This window comes from Thamnophis elegans, chromosome 13, assembly GCF_009769535.1.
Source record: "Thamnophis elegans isolate rThaEle1 chromosome 13, rThaEle1.pri, whole genome shotgun sequence".
Lineage (NCBI taxonomy): Eukaryota > Metazoa > Chordata > Lepidosauria > Squamata > Colubridae > Thamnophis > Thamnophis elegans.
The window spans coordinates 19,743,066-19,767,278 of NC_045553.1; the positions used below are offsets into that span (position 1 = coordinate 19,743,066).

Here is a 24,213-nt window from a genome sequence, read left to right on the forward strand (position 1 = left end):
TGTGGCAAGCCTTAGTATATTCTGAGCCTTAGCTTTCCTTACTTCATCTGTGCAGATTCGGTCTATATGCTGGTATTCAGATTAGTTGGGAGTCCCTCTTTCCATTTTTTACACCTATTATTTTTGTTTTTCAGTTTATTAGCGAGTTATTTATGCAAGCATACTGATTTAGGCAGAGGTCTCTTATTTTTCTTTCTCAGTGATATTGTGCTAGAATGAGCTTTTCTAATTTCATTTTTCAGTTTCCCAAGTGTCTTGTTTTTCCTGTTAAGTTTTCCATCCATGGATCCTTCCTTAGCTTTCTCTCTTTAAGCTCTCTTAAAGTCCAAGACTCTAGTTTGACTTTGTTCTGTCCACTGTCTGGTAAGGGGCTGCTAGAAGCCTTATGGGGGACTTTGGGCTACTTTCTCTCAGCCAGACCTTGAAATCAGAAGCAGTGGCAGAGGCTGGGAGCAGCTTTCAGGCAGCTTTCAGATTCGGAGGCCAGGCAGAATCTCTCTCCTCACTCTGGAATTTGTGCCAGTGCTCCATCCACTGGCCACTTAACTGAAGCCAGGTCAGCCACTTCGGGGCAGAAGCTGAAACACAACCTTGCCTGCATCTTGGCTCTTTTTGCTAACTGACATTCATGATGTGGGGCCCCGGTGAGTAATTCCCATGGAAGCCAGGGAGAGAGAGAGACCTTAGTGCCAAAGGCCGATTTAAGTAGTCTTCAAATTATGGCCACAATGGGCCCCCAAATGTCCACTGCTAAGCAAAACAATTGTTAAGTGATTTATGCTCCATTTTGTGAACTTTTTGCCACGATTGTTAAGAAAATCACTGCAGTTAATAATGTGGCTTCCTATTGATTTTGCTTAATGGGAGCAACTGGGAAGGTCGCCAGCGGTGATCACATGAGCCAAGACACTGGAATGGTCATAAATACATGGCAGTTTCCAGGTGCCTGAATTTTGATCATGTGACCAAGGGGATTTTGCAGCAAGCTTAAGTGTGGAAAATTCTTTTCCCAGGACTTTTGTAACTCCGAACAGTCACTAAACTAACGGCTATAAGTTGAGGACTATCTGAATTTACCAGAATGAGATTGCAGCTGTCTCAAATTGTTTTTTTTTAAGAGTTCTATTTTCACCAAGACAACAAAGCCACTGGCCAAGAAGAAACCCTGGAAGAATGTGAGAGGCATGTTCATCCTGTTGATCCCGTCTGTGATAGTTGTTGTGGTCATCGTCACAGCCACCATACTGTAGGGGGTGGTTTCAAGTTATTATGATCAAAATAGAAGCATAAAGAGTTAACTAAGTTTGACCCAACAAGATAATAAATACAAGAGGTTGTTAATTTCCATAATGTAGACTAGCACATAGCTTGTTGTATGTTATATTCTTGTTCATTTGCCTAGAGTTAGCATTTTTAAAGTATAACCAAAGGTACAGCCCTATTTACCCAATGTCTGAACCCTGACAGGCAATGATATACATGAAAGGGGAAAACCAAGAAGATGAGAACTGGAGGGGGCTTAACAACCAGACCTATCAGCTGGGCCTGGCTAGGAGGGATCTGCGGCTGGTGAAAAGGATGTATAAAAGATGCTGAGATCTAAAACTGGGTGTGAACTTCTGTTGCTGAAGCTGAAGCGCCACCAATTTTTGCAAAAACTTATAAATTTCACTTCTGGTTTACCCAAGTGTTGTGTAAATTTATTATGCACAATCCTCTACTTCACTCTCTCTGGATCTGGGAACCAGGAGGCTCCAGCACGGGCCAGCGCTGGGGGTGACTGACATGCTGATCCAGGTCACCCTGGAATTGTCTTCCCAACACGAAGCTTTCAGGGGTGCCGGGCGTCAGGGCTTAGTTAGGACCTGGCAGCAGCCTTGACTCCTTTGTTTCTCATCAGGGCAAGCAAACCAATGGAGAAAGGAAACCAAAGGCACAGCCCCCTTGATGCCACCTCAATGCCAATAAGGACTCTCTGTGGGCAGGAAGGAAGGGAAGAAGGAAGGAAAAAGGAGAACGCTGCCTCTCTGTTTGTATACTTCCTGCTCCATTGTCCCAGAGGAGAGAGAGGCGTGTTATTGCCATAGCAAGGCATTGTGCACTGATGTTCAGTCTTGGGCTTCAGCAACTAAACTGGGGCCGAAGTCCAGGCCTTGCATCTCCTGCCTTCGGCCGTTGGGTAAAGGAAAGCTCTGCTCCCAGGGGAGAACTTTGCACCCCTCTGATACCACTGCTGCCTGCCCCAGCTGTGCTTGGTGAGGGGGGGGCACTCACTCTTCTGCCCCTAGGCAGAAGGTGTATCCCGCCACAACTGACATTTGCAACCTGTCACCTGGAGAGGCTTCGCCCCAATCTCCTGGAGAAGACAGTGGATAGTTCCCTTGCACACATGCTGGTGCAGGAAAAGGGGTTCTGAAACGGGACGAAGCCTCTTAGGGTTCGTTTTGCTCTTTTGGCCTTGACTTGGTGGGAAAGTGGCCCTGGGGAGCCGTAAGCAGCCTGGGGACAAATGTGCTCTCCTTGGGACCGGAGGTTTGGGACCCCTTGTCCTCTGAGACCCCAAAGTGCCCACCGCTTATTTGGCTCGCCCACACTCCAGAACTGCCTCAAAGGAGCTTCAGCATTAGAGGAATTGGAGGGGGGTGCTTCTCCTTGGGGGGGGGGCGGTCTGAGCGCCTGGGAGCTGCGCTGCCCCCTCAAACACCCTAGCTGCTCCGCTTCTTTGACTGGGGAAGCCCCACTGCCTGCTGGAAGGGCGCCCGCAGCGTCTCTGCCCGCTCAGTGGCCCCTGCAGCTCGAGGCTCCTAAGCGGTGAGACTCCCACCGTCCGCGGTGTCGGGGCTCCGGCAGGCTTCCGCGAAGCGGAGGAGGGCGGCCCTCGATCCGCTTGTAGGCCAGCACCGCCCCCGAGGGCCCTGGAGGGCGGTGCGAGGGCGGCGAGCTGCCAAGCAGCAGCGGGGCCCGCCTACGCTCGCCCCCGGCCGGCCAGAGGACGCTGCTCGGACTGCTCCCGGAGGACCCGGCCCGGGTGGAGGCGCCGCCGCTGCAGCTCCCAGCGCCGGCCATGGTAAGTGCTTCGACCGCTACCTCTTATGAGCCGGGCGGGCTCCTGGGCCGGGGGCGAAGCGCAACCTCGTCCTTCCGCGCCCGGCTTCCTGGAGGCAGCTCAGGACCGGTGACTGGCGCGGGCTCCACGGGACTTTCCGGCGTCCTTGGGGCGTTCCGGCTCCCCGGCCGAAGGGGCGGTCCGGGGATGTGCAGAGGCCGTCGGGCGGAGAACCTGTTGCCGCCCTTGGAGCTTCTCAGTCGCGGCTGCCTCTGCCTGCCCGCTCCAGGCCGGCCGCAGGGGAAGGGTGGCCGTCAGCCGGTCCAGAGAGCGGTGCAAAGGCCGCCTCCGCCTCTGGAAGTTCGGGGCGTGGCGCTTGCGATGCTCCGGCAGCGGCGGCCTTCCTAGACGGGGCGGTCCGGCTGGCCTTGCCGTTGGAGCCCTGCAGGCCGCTCGGTCCGGGCTTAGAGCTGCCCAAGGCGCAGAAGTGGCTCCTTCCCAAGCCGCTGCTGGGGAAACTCCCCGACGCCTTCGGAGGGCGGAAAGCCCGGGCGAGTAAGCGCCTTTCCGAGAAGCTGCTGTCTGGGGGAGGTAGGGCGGCCTTTCGCTTCCTCCGCCGCAAACAGACCCGCAACCCCCGAGAAACTCTGCCCCCCTCCCGGCCGCCGTGGGAAGGAAGATGTGGGGCAAGAAAAGAGGCGATGCCCAAATGCGGAGCTCAGCCCCCTTTCCGGAGTTCATCCTGAAGCCCCAAACTCCACTCCCAGCAAATCTGCCTGCTCGAATTAAATAATGTTTCAATGTATGTCCACTATCATTACTTTAAATGACTTTTGTATCATCTATTGGTTCTGCCCCCCCCCCCTGTTTTTGCTACTGCCCCCCCTTCCCTTGCAATTTGAAGTCAAAACACATCGCTCAAGAGGCCACTTGGTGCTCTTGAATCAGCCCCATTGGTGGTCTCCTAATGAAGTTGTTGGACACCTGGTGGGTGCAGGCTGCCTACCCTTCCTGCCTGCCACCCCAATCATGTGCAGGAAAACAATGGGGACCCAGGCCCTGCTCCAAAACCATCCAAGGCAGCTGTGGATCTCAGGCAGGCATCACTATTGACTCCACTGCAGTGAGAGCTCAGTTGGGGAGAGAGGGAGAGAGGATGCAGGTTGTCTGGATGGGTTAGCGCTGAAGGGCAAAGCCATGACCTGGTCCAGGTCTCTCCCAGGACTTTATTGATGATCGAGTCCTGGGATCTTTGGCTCTCCTTGCTCTGGATTGGCTCTGGAGCCCCCCCCCCTCCCAGCCCTGCTCCGGCAGACAACCCAGAGGCACTGCTCCAGGAAAGAGCCCTCCCAGCTGCAACTTCAGGTTGAATTAAATGAGTGATCATATTCCTTCCATTCTTCCAGTCTGGACAATTGCGATACCAGTCGGCACTGCTTGTCCACCGCCTGCTTGTCCACCACTCAGGGATGGTGCCCCGTGGAACCACCTCTGGCCCATTTCTAGGGAAGGAAGCCTGTCCAGCCAAGGAGGGAAGGCAGGAAAAGAGAGCGGCTTCCCTGCCATGAGCCTCCCTTCCCCCGCCCCCCTGCTGTTTTCAGAAGTGAAGCTCTCAAGGCTGCTGCTTCTCTGCTGCCCAGTAGCTTCCTCCCTCCAAGTCCTCTAAGGAGGCATCTGACTGCCTTCCAGTTAATCTCCCCTGCCCTCAGGAAGCTGCTTCCTGGCAGGCTCTCCCCAGGGCTTTCTTTGCCTCCGGCGCGAGGAGTTGGCCTTTCCTTCGGAACAAGGACACTGGTTTCCAGGAGGAATATTTGAAGCGCTTCTGTCAAGGATTCCTGCACTTCAAGAGACTTGGAAATCGCATTCTCTGCTAGGCAGCACAAAAGGAGATCACAAAACAATGTTAAATCTTGCTCAAATCAACTTGGATAAATGGAGGGGGGGAGGCATGCTGCCAGCCAAAGTTCTTTTCCTTGGAAAGCCCCAGGCCCCAGGCCAGCTCCAGGCCTCACAGACTGTCCTGCGTCATCTTCTCTCCTGCTGCACTTCAGCCTTGGCTTGACAGCCCCTCTCTTCCTGGCTCCTGTCCACCTGCTGCCGAGGAAGACTTAGGAAAGGCAGGGTGTCAAGTGACCAATGCTAGAGAAGGCTGTGTTCTTCTTTCTTCCCAGAGTCCAGGGAGAGTGTCCGTCACAGGCAACCAGTAAATCTTGATGGGTGTTTGCAACAAGACAGGCGGCTGTGTGGATAAAGAGGGTTTTCAGAGGGAGCGCCAGGACAGAGTGAAGGGAAGAGCAATGGCCGGCTGTGGCTCCGGGACCATTAGGGGGACAGTTCATCTGCATTGCCAGGGATCGGAGAGTGGGGGCCCCTTCTCCTGCCACCAGGAAGGAAGAAAGTTTGGCATTCTGATTTCCAGTAAGCCATGTGTTTTACTGGAATACTCTGGACCATCGTAAACCGTTCTTTTAAATTTATTGTAAGGACAAATAGATAGTGAGGAAAGAAATGTTTCATTTATTTATTCATTCATTCATTTATATCACACCTTTGTTATTTTTACAAACAACTCAAGGCAGAGAATTTATCCGACACACCTTCCTCCTATTTTCCCTACAACAACCCTGTGAAGTGGGGCAGGCTGAGTCAGTCACCCAGCCGGCTTTCATGGCTCATGAGGAACTTGAACTCACAGTCTCGTGCTTTCTACCCTGGTGCACTAACCACTAGATCAAACTGGCTCCCAAATGTTAAATGTGCGATACCTGGAGCGCTCTAAGGGAAAGGTAAATACAATAAATCAATAAGAAATGTGGCTAGAATGTTTGCCCTTGCTCATCTTCTACTTAAGGAAGAGGCACATGGCTGGCCCTCCAGCAGTTTTTCTTTGCAGAGAAAGGTGCATTCTGGAGCATGCCTGGAATGCTCACCTGGGGATGCCAAAGTGCCTCACAGGCATCCTGAGCACACCTGGCTGCTCTCTGGTGAGTCTCATTGGCATCAGAGAAGACAGTCAAGGGACATCTCACTGGTGTGAAAAGGGGCTTTCCACCTAATTCACCTGAGCCTCCCTGGCACTGGGCAACTGGCCCTTCCTCCTTGTGTTGCAAGGAATTTCTTCTTGTACCAAGCTGGGGAAATGAGCCCCAATCCCACCTATTACCAACCTGTCTCCTTCTGCAGAGTGAGAACCAGCTGCAGCAATGCCAGCAGGCGGCTGAGGAGGTGACAGAAATCATGCTACAGAACTACACCAGGGTACTGGACCGTGAGGGCAAGCTTAGCGAGCTGGATGACAGGGCTGATGAGCTTCTTAAACAGGTATGGAAGGTGATGTGGGGACTGGGTGGGGCAGACAGGATGACCAGCAAGTTCTTCATTCAGAGCCTTGCAAGGGCAGCTGGACAACCACCTGGGACTACTTGCCAGTTGGAATTTCAGTGGGGTCAGGCCCAAGGAACCTAGAACAAGATTGGAAGGGGCCCCTGAAGTCTTCTAGTCCAACCCGTGGCTTGAGCAGGCAGGAAGGCACCCACTCATTTCAATCCTTAAAACCTCTAGCCTAAGAGCACCCACAACGTCTGGAGGCAGAGTTTATTGATTAATTGTTCTCACTTCAACATTTGCTTCCTGAATTCTAGTTTGGATGCTTATGTGTTCATGGGGATTTTGCAGCAGGATTAAGTGTTGAAAAGTCACTTTTTCCAGTACTGTTGTAATTTCAAAACAAACTGCTATAAATTGAGGACTCTCTGAATTCACCAGAATGAGATTGCAATAGTCTCCAATTGGTTTTTTTTAGAGTTGTACTTTCACCAGGACAACTAAGACTCTGGCCCAGAAGAAACGCTGGGAGAACGTGAAGTTCAAGATCATCCTGGTGGCAGTGGTTGTGGGGATTATCCTGCTCATCGTCTCAGCCATTCTCTACTTCACTCTCTCTGGATCTGGGAACCAGGAGGCTCCAGCACAGATCAGCGCTGGGGGTGACTGATCTGCCCACACTCCAGAACTGCCTTAAAGGAGTTTCAGCATTAGAGTAATTGGGGGGGGGGTGTCTCCTGTGGGGGGGGCAGTCTGAGTGCCTGGGAGCTGCATTGCCGCCTCAAACGCCCCAGCTGCTCCGCTTCTTTGACTGGGGAAGCCCCCCTGCCTGCTAGACGTGGGCGATCCGGCTTAGCTCTCCGCCGGACGGAGCTTCAGCAAGCAGGAGCCCTCCCCCCCCCCCGCCTCGTTGCCGGCGGACTGGTCCCTCGGTTGCAACGGGCGCCTTCGGAGGGCCTCGGGAGCCCGTCCTCCGCGGAGGGGAAACGTCCGTCCGGCTTAGGTGGCGGCGATGGCCGGCATCCCGCCATCAGATCAGTTACAAATGGGAGGCTGGACGGGGCGGGAGAGATGCCGGAGGGCCGCCCGTCTGCCGGGGCGCCGTCCAATGAGGGCGCGGGGCGGGGCCTGCCTCCGTCCCGGCCATGGCGTCCTACTTCGAGGAGCACGACTGCGAGCCCGGAGCCCCGACGGGGGACCCGCTGCCGCCACGCCACGCCCTGCTGGAGCTGGCCAGGTCAGGAGGGAGGTCAGGAGGGACGGTGGGCGCCACTTGGCCGAGGTTTCCCCGGGCTGACTGTCCCCTTCCCCGCCTGCAGGTCCCTCTTCCACGGGCTGGAGATCGACGTGGGCGCCCTGCAGAGCGGAGACTGGGATCACCGGCTCCCGCCGCCAGCCGCTCGCAGCGCCGTGGAGGGGCTGCCCGAGGTGCGGGTCGGCGCCGCGCAGGCAGGTGGGCCGGGGGCTCTCGCGGGGGGGGAGAGGGGCGGGGGTGGTTCCTGCCGGCGAGGCTTCCAGAGAGCAGCGGCGGAGGCCGGGGCCGAAGTCGGCGGCTCCTCTCCGGGGCGGCTCCTGGCCTTTCCCTGCGGGCTTCCGGGCGGAGGGGGGAGGGGGAGGCGATGCAGCCGGTGTGACGCGCTCTTGTTTCTCGCTCCTGCCCGGCCGGCGCTCAGCGAAGGGGCTCCGGTGCCCGGTGTGCCTGCTGGAATTCGAGGCGGAGGAGGCGGCCAGGCAGATGCCCTGCCAGCACCTCTTCCACGCCGGCTGCCTCCTCCCCTGGCTCGGAAAGGTGAGAGGCGAGCAGGCCGGGAGGGAGGGAGGGTGAGTGGGAGGCAGACTCCCGGGCAGGCACTGAGCCCTCTCTCCCGCCCAGACCAACTCCTGCCCGCTCTGCCGCCACGAGCTGCCCACCGAGGACCCAGAGTACGAGGAGTACAAGCAGGAGAAGGTGAGGGGGGGGGGGCAGCTCTTTTGGGCCTGCCAGGAGGGGCGGGGGGGGAGCGGCTGGGGAGAGGCTTTCGGGGCGGGGAAGGGCACTGAGCTTGGAGAGGACTTTCCGCCTCTCTCGCCCCTCCCTCTGCGGGTCTTCCCCTTTTGGCTCAGCAGGAAGCGGGGAGGCGGCCGCGGCTGCCCGCTTCTTTCTGCCGCGAGTCCCGGGATGGGGGCTGCGCTGCAATTGGGGCTCAATAGGCCGAATGTCTCCCTTTCCCTCCCGAAGGTCCGCAAGGAGCAGCAAGTGTACCGGCTGGAGTATCTGCATGGCGCCATGTACACGTGAGCCCCGCCCGGCCCGCGGCACGGACGATCCCCTGCAAGGGGGGGGGCACAAAAGCCCCACCCCTTCTCAGTGCTTTTTCTAAGCAAGAACTCAACTCAGCAGAGCTCAGAGGGATTTTTGACAAATAAAAATAGCCCAAGGCTTTATTTCCAAGGCTGGGGTCCTTTTGGCCTTGTTGGGACAGAGAGGAGGGGAATACCCCTCCTCAAGTGGGCTGGGGGCAAAAAACAAGAGCATTCAGTGGGTTTCTCCTCCTCTTTCCCACTTCCTCTCCTTACCTCCCCCCCAGCCCTATGAATTCTCCCAACTGGCTGCAGGCTAGAAATTCAGCTGCAGCTTCTCCCTGAAAGCTGTACCAGGTGAGCTGTCATTTGGGGAGGTGGAGGGGAGAAGGCAAGCTGCCAAGGAGAAAAACCTTGTGAACGGCCATCTATCTAGAAAATATAATAAACATAAAAACAAAATGTTAAAATACATCATACTCTACAAAATAGAGTATAGAGTACTCTAGTATAGAGTATACACCTTATGCAATTCCCAGGATCGGGAAGCCTCCTTTCCCCAAGACCTGCTTGTTAATTAAACTGCATTGCAGAGATGTTGATTTGGCTACCTCTTAATTAACCTGACATCTGGCTTAATTGAGGGCAATGGGTGGGGTTCTTCAGGGTCCCTCCAGAGGAGTTTCTCTTGGCCTGGTCAGCTGATCTGGAGATGCCCAAGACCATCGTGGTCCAGAGAGGAGCAGGTTGTAGCACTTTTACCAACCTTATGGACCATCTTATATCAGCAGCACTTTTCTCTCTCTTACAACCCTTCTAACTTCGCAGAACAAGGAATGATTCTGCTGCCCAACTCAGAATCCAATACGGGCAGCAGGAGGAATTTCACCATTAATTTAGGGCACCAAGACAGGATGTTTTTCTGGGCAAAAGTATGTGTGCCCTGCCCAGATATTGAGCCAACTTTTGGAGTAGGCAAAGTCTGCAAGAAGAGTCCTGGAGGCAAACGTCACGTGGCTTTCTGCTGCTCTGGGGGTTTGTAGCAAGCGAAGTCCTCCCCCCACCCAAAAAAAAACCTACAGAAACACCCTTATACACCACACAGCAGTCTTCCTCTGATGGCTCTTTTATATATGTAAATATACAAAAAAGTTCTACAAAATATCAAACCACTTTATCCGGGGCTGAAGAAATGAACTCTGTATGATGGTGTGTGTGTGTGTGTATGTATGTGAAAAGGATGGAGGTACTCTCTTTCGCATACTTTTCTTCACAAGAGGAGGGGTAAGTATCCCCACCAGCACAGGGGGCATCCCCACATAATTTGCTTCTACAGATTAAGTAACACTTGCCTGGGAAAAAGACGAGGTGGCAGTGAGGCACAACTTTTGCCAGAGGAACCCAGGTTCTCGGGTACCCCAACACACACAAGAGCACACTTGGCTTGGAGGCACTCCCTGAAGGGCGGCGAGAGATTCAGCAGAGAAAGGCTTCAAGGTGTCTTTGCGCAGAGGCTGGGCAAAGAGGCCCTGGGAACTTCTCTGGAGACTTGGAAAATGAACATTTCGCAGAAAGGCTGGGCAGCAACAGGCTCTTTAAAAAAACAATCCTGGTATAAAAATGGCCTGAAGACTTAAGGCCGCCTGCCAGAGCAGCGGAGGAGGTGGGGTGCGCCTGCCCTCTCTCCTACCACTCAGATCATGGGAATGCTCTCCGGGTGGCAGTTCAGGTGGGTGGAGGTGCTGCTGCTACCGGGCGACTTGCAGCCTCGGCCGCCAGAGTGCTGCAGGACAGCCACCAGGGTCTCGTTGGAGATGGCACCAAACTCGTAGCTAAAGGTTCCGTAGAAAACGAGAATGTCAATAACGAAGACCCACTCGCAGATGGCAGCCAGGTGCTGCAGGAGGAAGCTCTGGTAGATGAAGAAGATGCCACCTGGAGTGGAGTCAAGGGAAGGTCGGGAGAAGATGGCCTTGCCCGGGGGATGCCAGGTGCCCAAGCAAGGAAGCCGAGGGTGGTGCCGATCCCAGGGACTGGGCAGGACAGAGCTCTTCTGCATGGGGGAGGGGCGGCTTCTGAGACAGCAGGGGAGCGGAAGGGGTGGGCAGGGACTCACTTGGAGGAGAAACGGGACAAGGGAGCTCTCGGCCTCTCCTAACCAGCAGGATGACCTAGAAAAGGATACTGAGGACAAGAGAGATGAAGGCCATGGTGGAGAGGAAAACACGTAGATGGGCCATCCAGAAGTCCAGGGCAGAAACGGCCGTGTGATAGGAGAGGAAGCACTGGAGGCAGACGAAAAGCAGGCCGGCTGGGAAGGCAACGCCAGCTCCAATGTAGTGAAGAGATTTGGCATAATCCACCTGGAGGCAGCGGGAAGCCCAAATAGGATGGTTCCTCTTGGGTCTCTAGGAGCCAGCTTTGCCTCAGCAGCCCATTAGGCCACTCCGACAAGGGCTGAAGTGGCGGCTTCATGTCCAGGAAGAGTCTGGCTCCAATGAAGCCACTGAGGCAAAAAGCAGCTGTTGCCTCTCAGGGAAGAAAAACCTCTTGCAACATCAACACGACTAACACAGCACTAGGTCGAAGGGCTAACCCAACTGGCACCTCCACTTTGCCCTGGCAACGCAGAATGGCCTGGCTAAAGAGGAGTTTAGGCTAGGCAACTTTCTGGCAGCTCCTCTGCGTTTGCAAAAGCTTCCCTTGTGGGATGAACCAGACCGGCTCTGGCTCTTATTACAGTGGCAACAATTGCCATCTTCAAGCCGAAGGAGGTCCCTGCTCAAGCTTTTGTTGAAGAATGGGAACTTATCTGCCCTGTGCTTCTCTCTGCTCCACAAAGGCCCAAGAGCCACCAGAGAGGCCCCCCAGGGCCAGGAAGCAAAGGCAGCCCATAGCCACCCTGACCTTGCAGATAGAGCTCTCAACCAACCTGGAAATTTCCAACCACCACCAGGCCAGCCGCATTGGTGCAACCGGTGACGAGGGCTGCTGTGTTCACCCCAGAGGCCTGTCTTTGCTCCAGGAGTTGCCCGTAGCGCAGGAAGCAGATGATGGCCACTGGGAGGGGGGAGAGGGAGAGAGAGAGGTGCATCAAACCCAGCAGGCAAAGCAGAGCAACAGTGCTGGGCTCTCTGGGGAGTGGCCTTCCCAAGGACAAAAGTCCACAGGGACATGCACAACATGGCAGCCAAAACCAAGCCCGCCATCTTAAGTCTGAATGCGTTACATGAAGCTAGCTGGCTGACCTATCAGGACAAACTGAAACTTGGCATGTTGTCAAAACTAGGCCATGCAAAAAACAACACTGCAGGTTTTATGATCCTGAATTCCAATGAGCTCAACATTCCAGTGAAAAGATAAATGGGGCGAGGGACTTCGAGAAGGATGTGGGTGCACAAAGGGGGCGTTTGAACTATAGGTTGCCAGCAACATGTCTAGGAAATAGAAGGTGGGTATAATCGAGGAACAATGCTAGCAAATCATGTCATTTGGAGACCTGCAGACAGACTAAAGAACGAGGAGAACCTGAGCTGTTAGAGAGACTTTAAAAACAAAACAAAGGGGATTTGGGGGCCGTGTCGGTTACAAAAGTCACAGACTTGAGCTTGGAGAACAGGTTCAATCAGCAGGTAGCAGGAACCGAGCAGAGTGCCTCAATTTCTACTTTCCCCTGGTCTTCTCTCCAAAGGGGACGTTTGTAAGCCATGCCAAGTCAACTCAGCCTTCTCTGACAGGTCAGTTTAGCTAACTAGGTAACCATCACTTCAGTGCATAAAGCCTCCCATCCAAAAGGTAGAGGAGCGAAACTAGAGGGTAGCTATACTAGACTGTATTCCTACTAACAGATGAAGTGATAGAAGGGGTTGAAGTTCCAGGAACGTTGGGGGAGAGAGGCCATGTCATCCTGGAATTCAACATCATGCAGGCACAAGCAATAGACCAAATCAAACCAATGTCTCTGCCTTTAAAACAGCATATTTAACAGAATATCAGTTGGAAGGAACCTTATAGGTCATCTAGTCCAACCCCCCCACCCAAGCAGGAGAACATTCACCATTTCTGACAGATGGCAGTCCAGTCTCTTCTTGAAAGTTTTCAATGTTGAAGCACCCACTACTTCTGAAGGCAATTTCAGTTTCATTGGTTGATTGTTCTCACTTATCCTTATTTCTAGGCTGAATCTCTCCTTGGTCAATTTCCATCCATTATTCCTTGTCTGGCCTTCAGGTGCTTTGGAACATAGTGTGACCCCCTCCTCTCTGTGGCAACCCCTCAAACACTGGAAGACTGCCATCCTGTCTCCCCTGGACCTTCTCTTCATTAGACTAGCCAATTCCTGCAACTGTTCATTGTATGTTTTAGCCTCCGAGCCACTAATCATCTTCTCTGCTCTTCTCTGCACTCTTTCTAGAGCCTCAACGTTTTTTCGCAGTACGTGTCAAAGGAATCTGAGTATCTTGATCAATCAAAACTTGGACATGAGCCAGCAGTGTGACACAGGGCAAAAAGAGCAAAGGCCAATGTAGGCTGCATCAATAGACACAATGTCACGCTTAAGAGAAGTTATTGTAATGCAAATCCAGAGTGTTGTGTCCAATTCTGGGCACTGCCTTTTGGCAAAGACTTTGAGGAAACCGTTCCTGGGGGGGAACGGGACAGCCGCAGAGGAGGAGGTACTTGGAAAGCTTACCTGATGAAGAGGAGATACCTGATGTTCCCTCATCTGCTTCCTGCACAGCCCTGACCTTGCTGACCTTCAGGAAGCCGCCAGTATGCCAAGATGACTGAATTAAGGGCATAATTTTTATCCTGGAAAGTCTTGCTGCCTGGCATCAGCAATTGCTCACTGAGTGGCAAGTGGGCAGTGGCCATCCTGCCACCGGCTTCTTCCCTCACTAATGAAACGGGAAAGAGGGAAATGAATGCTTACCCAAGAAAGCTCCAATGTTCCCAATAAGGCTGAAGAGACAACTTTCAGGAGGGTAAGTGCCACATTTACTGTAGGGAAAGAAAAGAGCATTAGCATAAGATGGAAAACCAGCACCTCGTCCTGCACACTTGCTTTGAAACTGCCCAATTGGGGAACTGCCTGGCACCATTTCACAAGGCCGCATCTAGAGCAGCAGATACAGCCATCTGCTCATCCTCCACTAGCTTCTTTCCATCTCACCTGATCAAAGGGACATCTTCCAAAGTGCAGCAACTTTTGGGGTAACCGTGCTTGGTAGAATCAGCAGAACAAGACTCGTTGTATGACCTGCAGCCATTTGGATAGATTAAGCGGCATTCTGAGATGTTCCAGGAAAGGGGGAGCCCGTGCCCTCCTTTTCCCCACTGCTCTCCCTCTTTCCAGCACAACTCACCAGTTCTCAACAGGACACACATGGTGGTTCATGACTGCCATGGCATAGCTAGAAAAGCAGCAAAATGGAACAAAATAGATGGTAAGGCAGCAATAATTGGGTAAGCCTGAAAATAAACACTGCAGTTTCCTAATGTTTATGGAAATCTGTATTAGTCTCTCTCTCTCTCTCGGCTTTCCAGCTGATTTCTCAAGGTACTCAACCAATCAAATCAGTTGAACAAACTCCTTTCATTCCCCCAGTATATCTTTAAATCCCACTGAAAAGCAGAGAATCCAGGTTCCCAGCAGAGGCCTCCTTGGGGGAAGGAAATCACAAGTGGTTCACATAACCAGGCCCACAACGTGTTTAGAAGAAACCACTTTCGCTTCCCAAAAGCCAGTTTAGCCAGACTGAAGGTTACAAAAAATGGCCACGATTAGGGCACGACTCTCGTTCACCTGCAACTGCCCATCTAGGCACTGTTCACCAGTCTTTCCCTGTAGGCCCACTAAGGTTAAATAGGCAAGATCCAGTAGAACGCATTATCTAGCGACTGGAAACCTCTATCCAGTGGTGGGATTCAAATAATTTAACAACCACTTCTCTGCCCTAATGATTTCTTCTAACAGCCACTTCACCAAACTGCTCAGAAAGTTAACAACCAGTTCTCAAGAAGTGGTGCAGACCGGCTGAATCCCACCACTGCCTCTATCCCTGAAAAATGAGCTACAGGGAACTTCCAGGAAACCCACAAGACCTTAAAGGAATTTCAGCTCAACTGAGTTGGCCCATTTGCTCAGAAAACCGGTCCAACTGGAATGAACACTGAAGCCATCACCACATGCTTTCCAAGCCGCCTCCAGGAGACCAGATACCAACATGGCCTTTGCCTGACACCCCACAGCCAACTTTGGTTGCTTAGGTTTGCCAGGTTAATCCTTTGAACATGCAGGTTAACAATAAAAGGTTCCACATTCAGGTTCTGCCCAAGATGTCCCACTAAAGATTTTGGGCTTGGTCCACTTGAAACTTGGGTCCAGAGGAAATGCTTTAAAAAACCTGTTGCTGGATGATGTAATGAAATGCCATAATATAAATTAATTCAAAATTTAGAATATCTCACATAAAATGAAGTAATAATAGTTATAGTCAAATAAATGATTAACAATGATAATAACTTATACATATATACTACATTGATAATATGAGATTTTATATAAATTGTAAGTGAGGATTATGGAGAGGTTGCACAAAAGTTTTGTAACCAACCAAACACTGTATGCAACTATAAGATGGTTTTACGTTTTATGTTTTGTCTGTCTAAAAATAAAAATGTCTTTAAAAAAAACCTGTTGCTGTAATCACCACAAAGTTCTCTACTGGGCTTGCATCATTTGGTTTCATCAATTCTGCATTTTGCCTCCCAAATGTAGAGTTGTGGAGCACCCCAAAGCCATGAAGGTCTTCTGGATGGCAACCAACACCAAACCTATGCACTGTTTTGTTTTTCCTAGCCCATGCTGTCCACATCAATTACATCAATGCAAACATTTTTGACCAGCTTTGAAATAACCGATGCCAAATAAATTGAAATGGGAGTTATCTGTCTCACCTTGCTGATCTTGGCTGACCTACTGTAGAAAACTAGGCAGTTAGTGCTAGGGAGCCCTTTCAAGCTGATGGCTAGACGGGATGTGCAAGACAGAAACACAAACCATTTACTGGGTGGATTGCAACTTTAGACCCCCAAAGTTGAGCCTCATTTTTTGAAATATAAGTTATTTCTTGCCATTTGTATTTTGGCAACTGATGTAATAAGAGCCTCAGGATTAGGGTTCCTGACATCCAGTGTAAATGTTTAGTAGTGACTTAAAACAAAAAGAGACAAGGATGCATTTACAATGTTTCCCCCCACAGATGAATTAGTGTAAAACTTCAAGTTTATTTCAGATATGATTGCAATTAATTTACAAAGAGCCACAACAAGAACTTAATGGTCCAGAAAATCTTTTATGAGTTCAAATTTCACATATCTTTTTATCTTTTTAAAAATATTTCTTCACTAAAAAATCAGTAACAATACTTAAAAGGGCTTTAACCCTCTTGCAGGGCTGGGCCAGCCCAAAAACCATTGTACTCACCTACCCTCAAGAGCATCAGAATAAATGTAGCCTTAATGTGGACAGGTGAGGGATATTAGGCAACCTGGCCCACAGAAAGTGTGGGACCATCCAAGGAAGCTCTGGCTAAGCCAGGCCTTGAGGCTGCTGGGGCAGGAAAAGGAAGTAGCCACAAACAGAGTGGCTACTCCCTACATAGAGGAGACACGGACATGAGCTACGCTAATCTGGCTTTGGTCTCTTTATGGTCTCCAGCACATTCAGTACCAACTCGTTCAAAAGGCAGAAAACCACAGAACCACCATGTTCCTTCATGACTGCAGGTCATGATTTGGCAACACTTTTGCTAAGTCACCTCTTGGGAAAGAATCCGGCCAGCAGGTGTGCAAGGGAACTGCTGATGCAGCCCTGCAGCTCAGGGAATAGCAGAGGAGCCCGATGCTTCTCTGCAGGAGGAAACAAAGCACGCTGGAGACTCCATCCCTCCTGTGTGACCCAGCCACAATTCACAACAGCTCTTACACAATCCATATTCCAGTGATGGAGAAGGTAGAGAGGCTGATAGGGAGGATGATCCACGCAGTCATTAGTGGGTGCAGAAGGGCGGCCCTTAAGAGGGGGGGGGAGAGAGGAGAAGGGGTGGGAGGGGTGGGAGGGGGACCCAGCTATAGCCCAAAGCCTCCAGCGGGAACCATCCAAAGTACCTCCTGGAAGAGAAGCGGGAGAAAAAGGGGGTCAGATCAGCCCTGCCAGGGATTCTACCGGCCTCCCTTCAAGAAGCCTCCCCAAGCGCCTCCCCCATCCCCTCAGGCCAAGGTCTAGGGAGGAGGAGCTCCTCCATCCTCCAGGCCCTGGTCTTTCCAAAGGGGCTTTTTCAAGAGGCAAGTGGGCTTTCTGCTTTTTCTCTGAAGACCTTTCGCTTCTCCTCCCAGAGAAAACCCAATGGAGGCCATGGATCATTAAGGGATTGGATTTGGTGCACGGAGGGCCCGAGAACGACGGACAGGAGGCAGTGAGGAGGCCCATCCCGGAGGAAAAATGGGCAAAAGGCAGAGAAATAGCCAGGCAGGGAGGGAGAAGGCGCAGGAGGCCCCCAGCTGAAGGCGGCTTCCCAGAGGAGCCGGAGAGGCGGGGCGGCTTTCTGAAACGACCGAGGCCGAAAGAGAGGACCGGAACGGCTGCCTCTTCCCGCGGCCCTGCCAATCTCGGCGCTCCACCCTGCCGGCCCCGAAAAAGGGAAGGAGGAGCCGGCCTCGCCTAGGCCGAGCCGTCCCGAACGGCCCCGTCGCTCGGCCCGCGTCCCCCAGGCCCCTTCGGCAGGATCCCCGCTGCCGCCCCAGCGCCAGGCCCCGCCAATTCCGTCGGCCCCGACGCCGGAGGCGCCCCGCCGGCAGAAGCTCCGCATGGGCGGGAGGCAAGGGCGCGGCGGCGACGGGGGAGGCTGCCCGTCCCGCAAGGCGGCTCTCGGAGGAGGCAGGCAGGGATGCCGTCCCGGGCTCGCTTCCCTTACCGCTCGCCGCCGCCGCCCCTGCCGGACGGAGCGTTGGAGGCCGCTCTCCCGGCCGGCCGCCCAGCTGACCAGGCGGGGCCCGGGCTGCAGCCGGCGGGGAGGGGGCGCGCGCGGGGCGAGCTGGGAGGAGCCGCCGCCGTTCTCCCGGCCGCCGCTTGGGTGCCGAGCGTGGGCCGTCGGGGGGCTCCGGAGGGGCTCTTGGTTGGCACGGAGCCCGAGCTCGGGCGGCAGCCTCGGGGCCGAAGCCGGCGGCGCTCGGGCCGCCCTTCTTCGCCAGGCGGCGGCTTTCGGGAAGCGCCGCGCTCGGGCATAGTGAAGCGGCCTCGGCTGACGGACCGTGGAGGCGCCGGCGGAGCTGCCGGCCCGCTCGGCTGGGGACAATGGCCTCGGTGGGGGATTGCGCCTGCGCTCTGCCGCCGGGGCGTCCTGAGGGGCTGCGGGGTTTGTTCAATAAATGGCTGTCCAGCCCTTCGCCTTCCGCTCCCTCGGACTTTACCCGGAGGGGGACAGGGAGCTCTCAGCCTCTTGGATGGACTTAGGGCACTTTCGGCTTCGAGCAAGGGGAGGATGGGCCGCGGCAGCCCCGAGGATGTCCGGGAAGGAGCCTCCCCCACGGACCGGCCCAGCAGAACCAAGCCGGCACCAGGTCTCCTTGTAGGGGGACTCGGAGTCACTCCCCCCCCCGAATAAGGTAGGTTGGAGGAGGGGGAGGTCCCAAGCTGTTCCCCCCCGGGTCCTATCGCCCAGTCAAGGGCGCCGCTGCTCGTTGGGAGGCGGGCGCTTTCCAACTGCACCGGGTCAAAATGTGCTAAAAGATGGTTTGTTTCTGCCCCCCCCCCAACTCAATCGTGGGACTTTGGGGGGCTTCCAGTTGTAAAACTATAAAACAAGGTAAAATACATTAAAAAAATAAAAAAGATCCATAAAATAAGCCTAAAGTGCTGATGAAAGAAATGTCCTGGGTTCGGCTCCAAGTGGGGAAAAAGACACTGGAGACATGGAGGCTGCTTTGATAGTTTTAATGGTGGAGAGGACCACATGGCTTGAGCCCTGAAGGTGAATCCATGCTTCATTGTTGGTGAAGAAGAAGAGAAAGGCTGAGGAAGGGGCTTGCTAGGCTTTTTATAACCTGTTCAGTCCCACCTGTTTCCTGTTCCTGGGTAAAAAATGTATTCTGATTGGTTGTCAGACTCCCATAGGGCCATGCAGGGGCAACTCTCTGGGCTGTGTTTTGAATCCAGGTTTAGTTGAGTTCTCAGATGCCATGTGGTCAGTTGAGTAAAGGGCCAATATTATCATGCCTTTACTCCCATCCCCCCTTGGGCTGCAGTGGAGAAGTCTTTATTATGTAAAAGGGACTAGCTTGGCCTTCTTAATGGCCCATTGACAAAGCAGGAAACTACAGGCAGCTATTCTGTCTTTTAAAACATGTTTCTTTCTTTTCACATCCAGAGAAATATTCTGCCTTTTCAATATTTCCTAGGATATTTCCTGGAAGAGGGCTGGATGATAACTTCCCACAGCGCAGCCCTGACGTCTCATCCCTGAATAGTGCAGAGAAAGAACTGGGCCTTCTCACCTTCTGAGCTCCAGGGTCTCTGAAGTCTCCCGAAGGGCCAGCAGGGCCCCTTAGCTGTTCTAATGGGGGGCATATTCCATCAGGCAGGGTCCAGAGTAGAAAAAGCCCCTTTGCTCTGCTTTCCCCCACTCAGCCGATGGGATCTGCAGCCTGGCCAATCTGTTGGACCAGAGAGATTGGGTGGGTAGAAACTCTTGGGAAAAGATGGGCCCTCAGGCAGCCATTACAATCCAAAGTTGTTTCTCTACAATTAGTGGGAAATGATATACCCGGAACTTTAAAATACTTGTGGGCCTGTTATGTCTTGTGGCATAAGACAGGTTGCATCTTTGTATGTAAAATTAGGTGACAAACAGCATGAAGTGACAAAGGAAGGCAATGAACATATTGTATCTCTGGAAACTGACATTAAAGGATGCACCAGATCTGAAGGATCTTGTGGAGTGAAAGCGAGGAAAACCTGCATGGAAGTGAAGGCGTATGTTTAATTGTGAACAAAAAGGCTAGAAGAAAGAGCAAAATCATGCATTGTAGGCGGTTGTGGGTGCACTTTAGTGAACGGTGATAATGAAAAACAAAACCAAATAAAAGATTTGGGGGAAATCGTGCCACATTCTAAGTGGCTGGATTCAGAGGAACAAATTCTATCAAGTGATGTGAATGGATGGATAGAAACTAAAGGAAAAAAACAAGCAAAAGTTATTGGGACTTTTCCAAAATTTCAGAAATGAGCAAAAAAGAAAAAGATGTCAACAGTACCCAAATCGATTCCTAATATGGGCCTTATATTGTTTCGGATGCCCAGAAATAAAAGCCCAGGAAGAGGCTTTTAACAAAAAACCCAAAAAGGAATGTGGTAGCATTTTTTCCAACATCTTTTATTAAAAGGTGAGAGTTTAGGCCTTTCTGTAAATAAACAAACATGAAATAAAACAATCCCCTCGGATGAGCTTTTAAAAAAATTGCTTAACTCCGTTTTGCTCCAGGTTCCCCCTGGCCTGGCTGACACTAAGGGAGGAAACAAGTCCTGACCCAGAAACCTCCCAGTCAGGGCACTGGCATTCCTGGAACTCAATAATCCGACTTCCTGGACTGATTTGAAGCGCGAAGGCTTTGCCCAAATTCTGCCCTTCTGGAGATCCTCTAAGCTCCTTAGAATTTTTTGTAACCTTGATACAGAGACAAATTCCAATGTATCAGTGACTGGGAAGGAGTCTAGCCCAAATGTTTCTTCTTTGAGGGAGGCAGCTTGGTAGTGAGATTACTGAATAAGATGAGGCAATACAACAGGTTGTGGGTAAAGCTGTTGAGACCCATTTGGGGCGGCTACAGGACACGATCCTTGACACTCAAGTTATGGGTATACCGCTATAGCTCCTTTTCAGTGCCCATGTCCCCAAACGGCAGGTGTGCATGGAGACAGGGATGCTCTCTGGGGGGAGTGTGTGTGTGTGTTAGCAGTGTTCTGTTCGCCCCTTGGGAGTCCAGCCTTGTAACTTTTCTTTTGAGCTTTAGATGGTCTGGGAGGAAACTGAATATTTATATTCTCATTCACATTTTGGAATGAAAAATAATTTGTGTGATGCCTAGATGATGGGAGTAGAACCCTGCTGTTTTGACAAAAGTCTCAGGGTTTTAGATGCCATTAGTGATGTCTTGGTATCTTTCACAGGTCAAGACCTAAATTTGCTTTGTTGTAACCCAATGTGTGGTGTGTTCCTGAATAGAATTCTTTCCCAGAACTACAGAAGAACGTAACTGCAAGTCCTTTTCAAAGAAGCAGACTTCAATTCTGGATCTCTGCATTGCTGGGGCAGGAAGAACAGGGACAACTTTTTAAGCACCAACTATGTTTAGTCAACAAAGGGGTCGGGTAGGTTTTTACAGAATTACACAAGCATTCAAAACAAATTCCTGTAACCAAGAACTATTATGGAAGAGCAGATTCTAAGTCTTTATTTACAACCCTGTGCTCCATTTCTGAGAACCTTTGTTGGCAGGAAGAGGGCGAGGCAACAGCCTCCAAGAGAGCTAAACTGAGCCCTGCTTCTTCTCACCCTCCCCACCCCAGCCCTTAGATCAGCCCAGCAGTCTACTTTCTGCACAAGGCTGATCTACCAAAAAGCTGCAAATCTAAACAAGGGAGCAGCCCCCTTCAATAACTTAATTCACAGCAGCCACCTCTACCCTCAGCATAATCCAAGACCCTGAGAAATTGGGCAAGGCAGCTGCTCCCACTCTGCTCCCACTGCCTGGGTCTTGACTTGGATGCTCACAAGAGGGGAAGAGGGAGGCAGACCACTATGATACAGAGCCAGCCAGCAAGTCTGGGCTGCAATCATTTGGCTGGCTTTCTTTTGGGGCACATCTGTCAAAGGATGGACTGCAGGGATTTGCTTCCTTCTGCCACTGCTCCCGATGGCACCCTTGAGCAGCATAACCCTTGATCCCCCAAGCACGGTCCTGTGCTGGTAAGCAGGCCCAGCGCCATTTCCCCGAAATCATTTCTCAATCCCTGCAATGGCTCTCAGCGCTTCACTCGCCGCTTCTCCAATTCATCTTGTACTCGTTGCCGAAGGGCCTCGTGCAAAGCTGGCTCCAGCTGGTTCTGGGCACTGACCTTCTCCACCACTTCTTTGGGGTCATTGTCCTGCGCCAAGAAGCATAAGAGTCCATTAGGAAGCACCCTGCTCAGATGGCCAGGCATAAGCGTTCCCAAGCATCTCGTTTGGAATTATAAAACACACTTTCATAAAGCTTCCGGGAGTTTAATAAATACTTTTCAGTCTTTTTAGAAGTAAACCGTGAAAATGGATGATTTTGCTATCAAACCTCACTGGCGTAAACTTCAAGTTGTGTCGGTCACCAAAAGGCGGATAAAGCTCGCTTGCTTTACTGCCAGCTTGCTGCTTTTAAAAGCAAGACTAATTTATAAAGCAAAAAACCAAATACAGCAGCAGAATAATAAAAGCTTGATGGAAAGTTTAAAAAATCATTTACTGTCAGGAAATATAATATACATATAGTAGCAGCAGAGCTATGTGAATCAGTTTTGTCAAAATGTTTCCTTAAACAGGCTCTTGGCTAAGAGCCTGAAAGCTCCCATTTCTAATATGGCTACTCCCAAGAGGTGGACAGATGTTCAGCAATGGGCTCAAACCAGATGCAAAGAAAGCTGGTTCCAAAATATTAATTTAGAAAATGGTTGTGCCATTCTCTTGATGACTGAAACAACACAGCAAAGTTAGCTCCCTTTAAAAATTAAAAAATACACAGCACTGGCCTTTAAAAGGGAAAGTCGTATTTTGATGCTCCTCTTAAATTGTAGTGAGAAAAGGGCTTGCTGACTCCCCCATTGGCCAGTCCTTCCATGCCGAATGTGTGGAGGAGTGGCCCATAGAAGGACCCCGTCTGAGAACTGGGAGTACAACGCTATAAAAGGGGTTTGAGAGTGCAACTGTTTTTCACCATCATGAAGTCCTGAATTTAGTTTGGAAGACAATCTACAACCTGTGAAATTACCTGGGCATGCGGAATCCTGGGAGGTCCACATTATCACACTGCTGTGTTCAAGGGCTGCCCCACAACAGTATCACCGTAATCCAGCCTAAAATCCGTGACTCTCAAAAGCTGCGTCCTTCACCTCCAGCAGAAAGGTCAACGGAGGCCTCACTGCTGGTGGTGGGTCGGTGCTGGTTGTGACAGGCCCCAAGTTGGCTCTGGGCCTTTGGCTTTACTAAGAAGATTCTGGAGGGCTTTATTTGGCCTGTCTACTACGCTGATGCCATGTGGTTGTAATAGTCTGTTTTGGGGGGGGGGGGGGCTCAGCCATGAGCTACAAATATTGTCTTTTACCATTCACTAGATGAAAATTCATTATATTTAACTATTGAATTGTTTAATATTTATTACCCATTTTTGCAAAGCCTGCTGGAATAGGATGCCCAGGCCGCCATGGAGGGTAGGACTGTTCCAGCCAATGCAGCGTTGAAAACACAAAGCGGCCATGAAAATAAAATTTCAACCTTGTCTTCTGGTATTGAGTTCCCTGAATTTTGCCCAGAGAATAGCAGCCTTTCCCAGCATTCAAGCCATTGGGTTATTTAGCATAATTCGCAGAAGCAAGGAGGAGGAGGCAATAAAAGGGTCAAAACCCAGGATTTGGAGCGGGGCTGACCAGAGGGCATCTGGACGCTCCTCCTCAGCCAGAGAGCAGCACAAGCCCCCTCCCAACGAAACATTTTCCCATCCAGCCCAGAAGAAGGGGGGCGATTCGGCAGCACCCCCAGAAGAGCGGGGGAGGGGAGGCAGCTGGAGAGCCGCGGCTCCTCCTCGCCCGGCCGCCTACCTGGTAGACCACCACCGAGGTGACCTGGCCGCCGTCGGCCTCGTACTCCAGGCAGAAGAGGGCCGGGCCGCGGGGGCGCCGCTCGCGGCTGCTGGAACTGCTCTCGCTCGCCGCCTCCGACTCGCCCTCGCCGCCGCCGCCTCCTCCTCCCGGGGCTGTTCCGACCGCGCCTGCAAGGGAGGGAAGCGCCAGGGGGGCTCGGGGACCCCCTCCCTCCCCTTCTCCCACCGCTGGACTCACCTCTGCGGCCGGCGCGATAGACCTGCTGGTCGGGCCTGCGGGGCCGGGGGGGCGCGGGGGTCAGTCTCCGCCGCAGCTGCTCCTTGGCCTGCTTGACTTGCCGGTCGTAGTCGTCCCTGCGCGGAAGGGAAGAGCCGGTGGGAGCAGCCCCTACTCCCCGGGAGCTCAGCGCCCCCCCCGACCCCCGGGGCCCCTCTCCCCACTCCACCCCCGCCCCACCTGGCGATCTGGTTGCGCCGGATGTGCCGCACGAAGCCGTGGCTCATGTCCAGCCGCCCGCCCGGATGGCAGCGCCCAGCGTCCATCGGCGCCCGCTCCGGCCAGGCCCGGCGCCTCGCCCCACCGGCCGCCAGGGGGCCCCCGCGCGCCACCCGCCCACACAGCGGCCCACGTGCGTATGGGGGGGGGGGAAGAGGCG

At 52.6% G+C, this 24,213-nt stretch overlaps 4 protein-coding genes and 1 long non-coding RNA gene across 9 annotated transcripts; 3 read left to right on the forward strand and 2 right to left on the reverse strand.

Moving 5' to 3' along the window:
* The first annotated feature begins 2,909 nt into the window (after nt 1-2,909).
* On the forward strand, nt 2,910-7,063 carry VAMP5 (vesicle associated membrane protein 5). The gene is made up of 3 exons (XM_032229884.1): nt 2,910-3,067; nt 6,230-6,367; nt 6,849-7,063. The coding sequence occupies exons 1-3, from the start codon at nt 3,065-3,067 to the stop codon at nt 7,038-7,040; spliced, it is 333 nt and encodes a 110-aa protein (XP_032085775.1). The 5' UTR covers nt 2,910-3,064; the 3' UTR covers nt 7,041-7,063.
* Nucleotides 7,064-7,496: 433 nt separating this feature from the next.
* Nucleotides 7,497-8,801, forward strand: RNF181 (ring finger protein 181). Its single transcript, XM_032229883.1, has 5 exons — nt 7,497-7,607; nt 7,690-7,823; nt 8,044-8,159; nt 8,244-8,318; nt 8,589-8,801. Exons 1-5 carry the CDS (start codon nt 7,516-7,518, stop codon nt 8,646-8,648), a joined length of 477 nt encoding a protein of 158 aa, XP_032085774.1. The 5' UTR covers nt 7,497-7,515; the 3' UTR covers nt 8,649-8,801.
* A 957-nt stretch (nt 8,802-9,758) lies between these two features.
* TMEM150A (transmembrane protein 150A) lies at nt 9,759-17,753 on the reverse strand. 3 transcript variants are annotated; one of them, XM_032229876.1, is made up of 9 exons: nt 17,629-17,737; nt 16,641-16,825; nt 16,474-16,564; nt 14,017-14,064; nt 13,824-13,910; nt 13,584-13,651; nt 11,583-11,710; nt 10,836-11,013; nt 9,759-10,585 (listed from the first exon to the last, which is right to left on the reverse strand). In XM_032229876.1, exons 4-9 carry the CDS (start codon nt 14,055-14,057, stop codon nt 10,344-10,346), a joined length of 744 nt encoding a protein of 247 aa, XP_032085767.1. In that variant the 5' UTR covers nt 14,058-14,064; nt 16,474-16,564; nt 16,641-16,825; nt 17,629-17,737; the 3' UTR covers nt 9,759-10,343. The 3 variants fall into 3 exon arrangements, with proteins under 3 accessions (XP_032085767.1, XP_032085765.1, XP_032085766.1); XM_032229874.1 differs by having other exon boundaries at nt 16,474-16,825; nt 17,629-17,753; XM_032229875.1 differs by lacking the exon at nt 16,474-16,564 and having other exon boundaries at nt 17,629-17,741.
* Nucleotides 17,754-18,167: 414 nt separating this feature from the next.
* On the forward strand, nt 18,168-21,107 carry LOC116517100. Of its 2 annotated transcripts, none has more exons than XR_004256419.1 (2): nt 18,168-18,319; nt 19,553-21,107. It is a non-coding gene; the product is annotated as an uncharacterized LOC116517100 (long non-coding RNA). The 2 variants fall into 2 exon arrangements; XR_004256418.1 differs by having other exon boundaries at nt 19,112-21,101.
* On the reverse strand, nt 20,719-24,178 carry C13H2orf68 (chromosome 13 C2orf68 homolog). Of its 2 annotated transcripts, none has more exons than XM_032229881.1 (4): nt 24,015-24,178; nt 23,556-23,911; nt 23,120-23,174; nt 20,719-21,857 (listed from the first exon to the last, which is right to left on the reverse strand). In XM_032229881.1, the coding sequence occupies exons 1-4, from the start codon at nt 24,098-24,100 to the stop codon at nt 21,743-21,745; spliced, it is 612 nt and encodes a 203-aa protein (XP_032085772.1). In that variant the 5' UTR covers nt 24,101-24,178; the 3' UTR covers nt 20,719-21,742. The 2 variants fall into 2 exon arrangements, with proteins under 2 accessions (XP_032085772.1, XP_032085773.1); XM_032229882.1 differs by lacking the exon at nt 23,120-23,174 and having other exon boundaries at nt 23,556-23,725; nt 23,796-23,911; nt 24,015-24,170.
* Between the last annotated feature and the right edge of the window lie 35 nt (nt 24,179-24,213).

Bases quoted from the DNA above. Each gene is read 5' to 3' on its own strand.
- VAMP5 (XM_032229884.1), top strand. The intron at 6,368-6,848 runs GTATGGAAGGTG...GGTTTTTTTTAG, and splicing joins CTGATGAGCTTCTTAAACAG to AGTTGTACTTTCACCAGGAC.
- RNF181 (XM_032229883.1), top strand. From the start codon at position 7,516: ATGGCGTCCTACTTCGAGGAGCACGACTGCGAGCCCGGAGCCCCGACG. The intron at 7,608-7,689 runs GTCAGGAGGGAG...CCCCGCCTGCAG, and splicing joins GCCCTGCTGGAGCTGGCCAG to GTCCCTCTTCCACGGGCTGG. The intron at 8,319-8,588 runs GTGAGGGGGGGG...TCCCTCCCGAAG, and splicing joins AGGAGTACAAGCAGGAGAAG to GTCCGCAAGGAGCAGCAAGT.
- TMEM150A (XM_032229874.1), bottom strand. From the start codon at position 16,649: ATGGATTGTGTAAGAGCTGTTGTGAATTGTGGCTGGGTCACACAGGAG. The intron at 13,652-13,823 runs GTGAGATGGAAA...CTTTCCCTACAG, and splicing joins GAAGATGTCCCTTTGATCAG to TAAATGTGGCACTTACCCTC. The intron at 11,014-11,582 runs GTTGGTTGAGAG...CGCTGCCTCCAG, and splicing joins TGGTGGTTGGAAATTTCCAG to GTGGATTATGCCAAATCTCT.
- C13H2orf68 (XM_032229881.1), bottom strand. From the start codon at position 24,100: ATGGACGCTGGGCGCTGCCATCCGGGCGGGCGGCTGGACATGAGCCAC. The intron at 23,912-24,014 runs GTGGGGCGGGGG...CCTTCCGCGCAG, and splicing joins CGGCGCAACCAGATCGCCAG to GGACGACTACGACCGGCAAG. The intron at 23,175-23,555 runs GTAGGCGGCCGG...TGGCTGGAACAG, and splicing joins CCTCGGTGGTGGTCTACCAG to TCCTACCCTCCATGGCGGCC.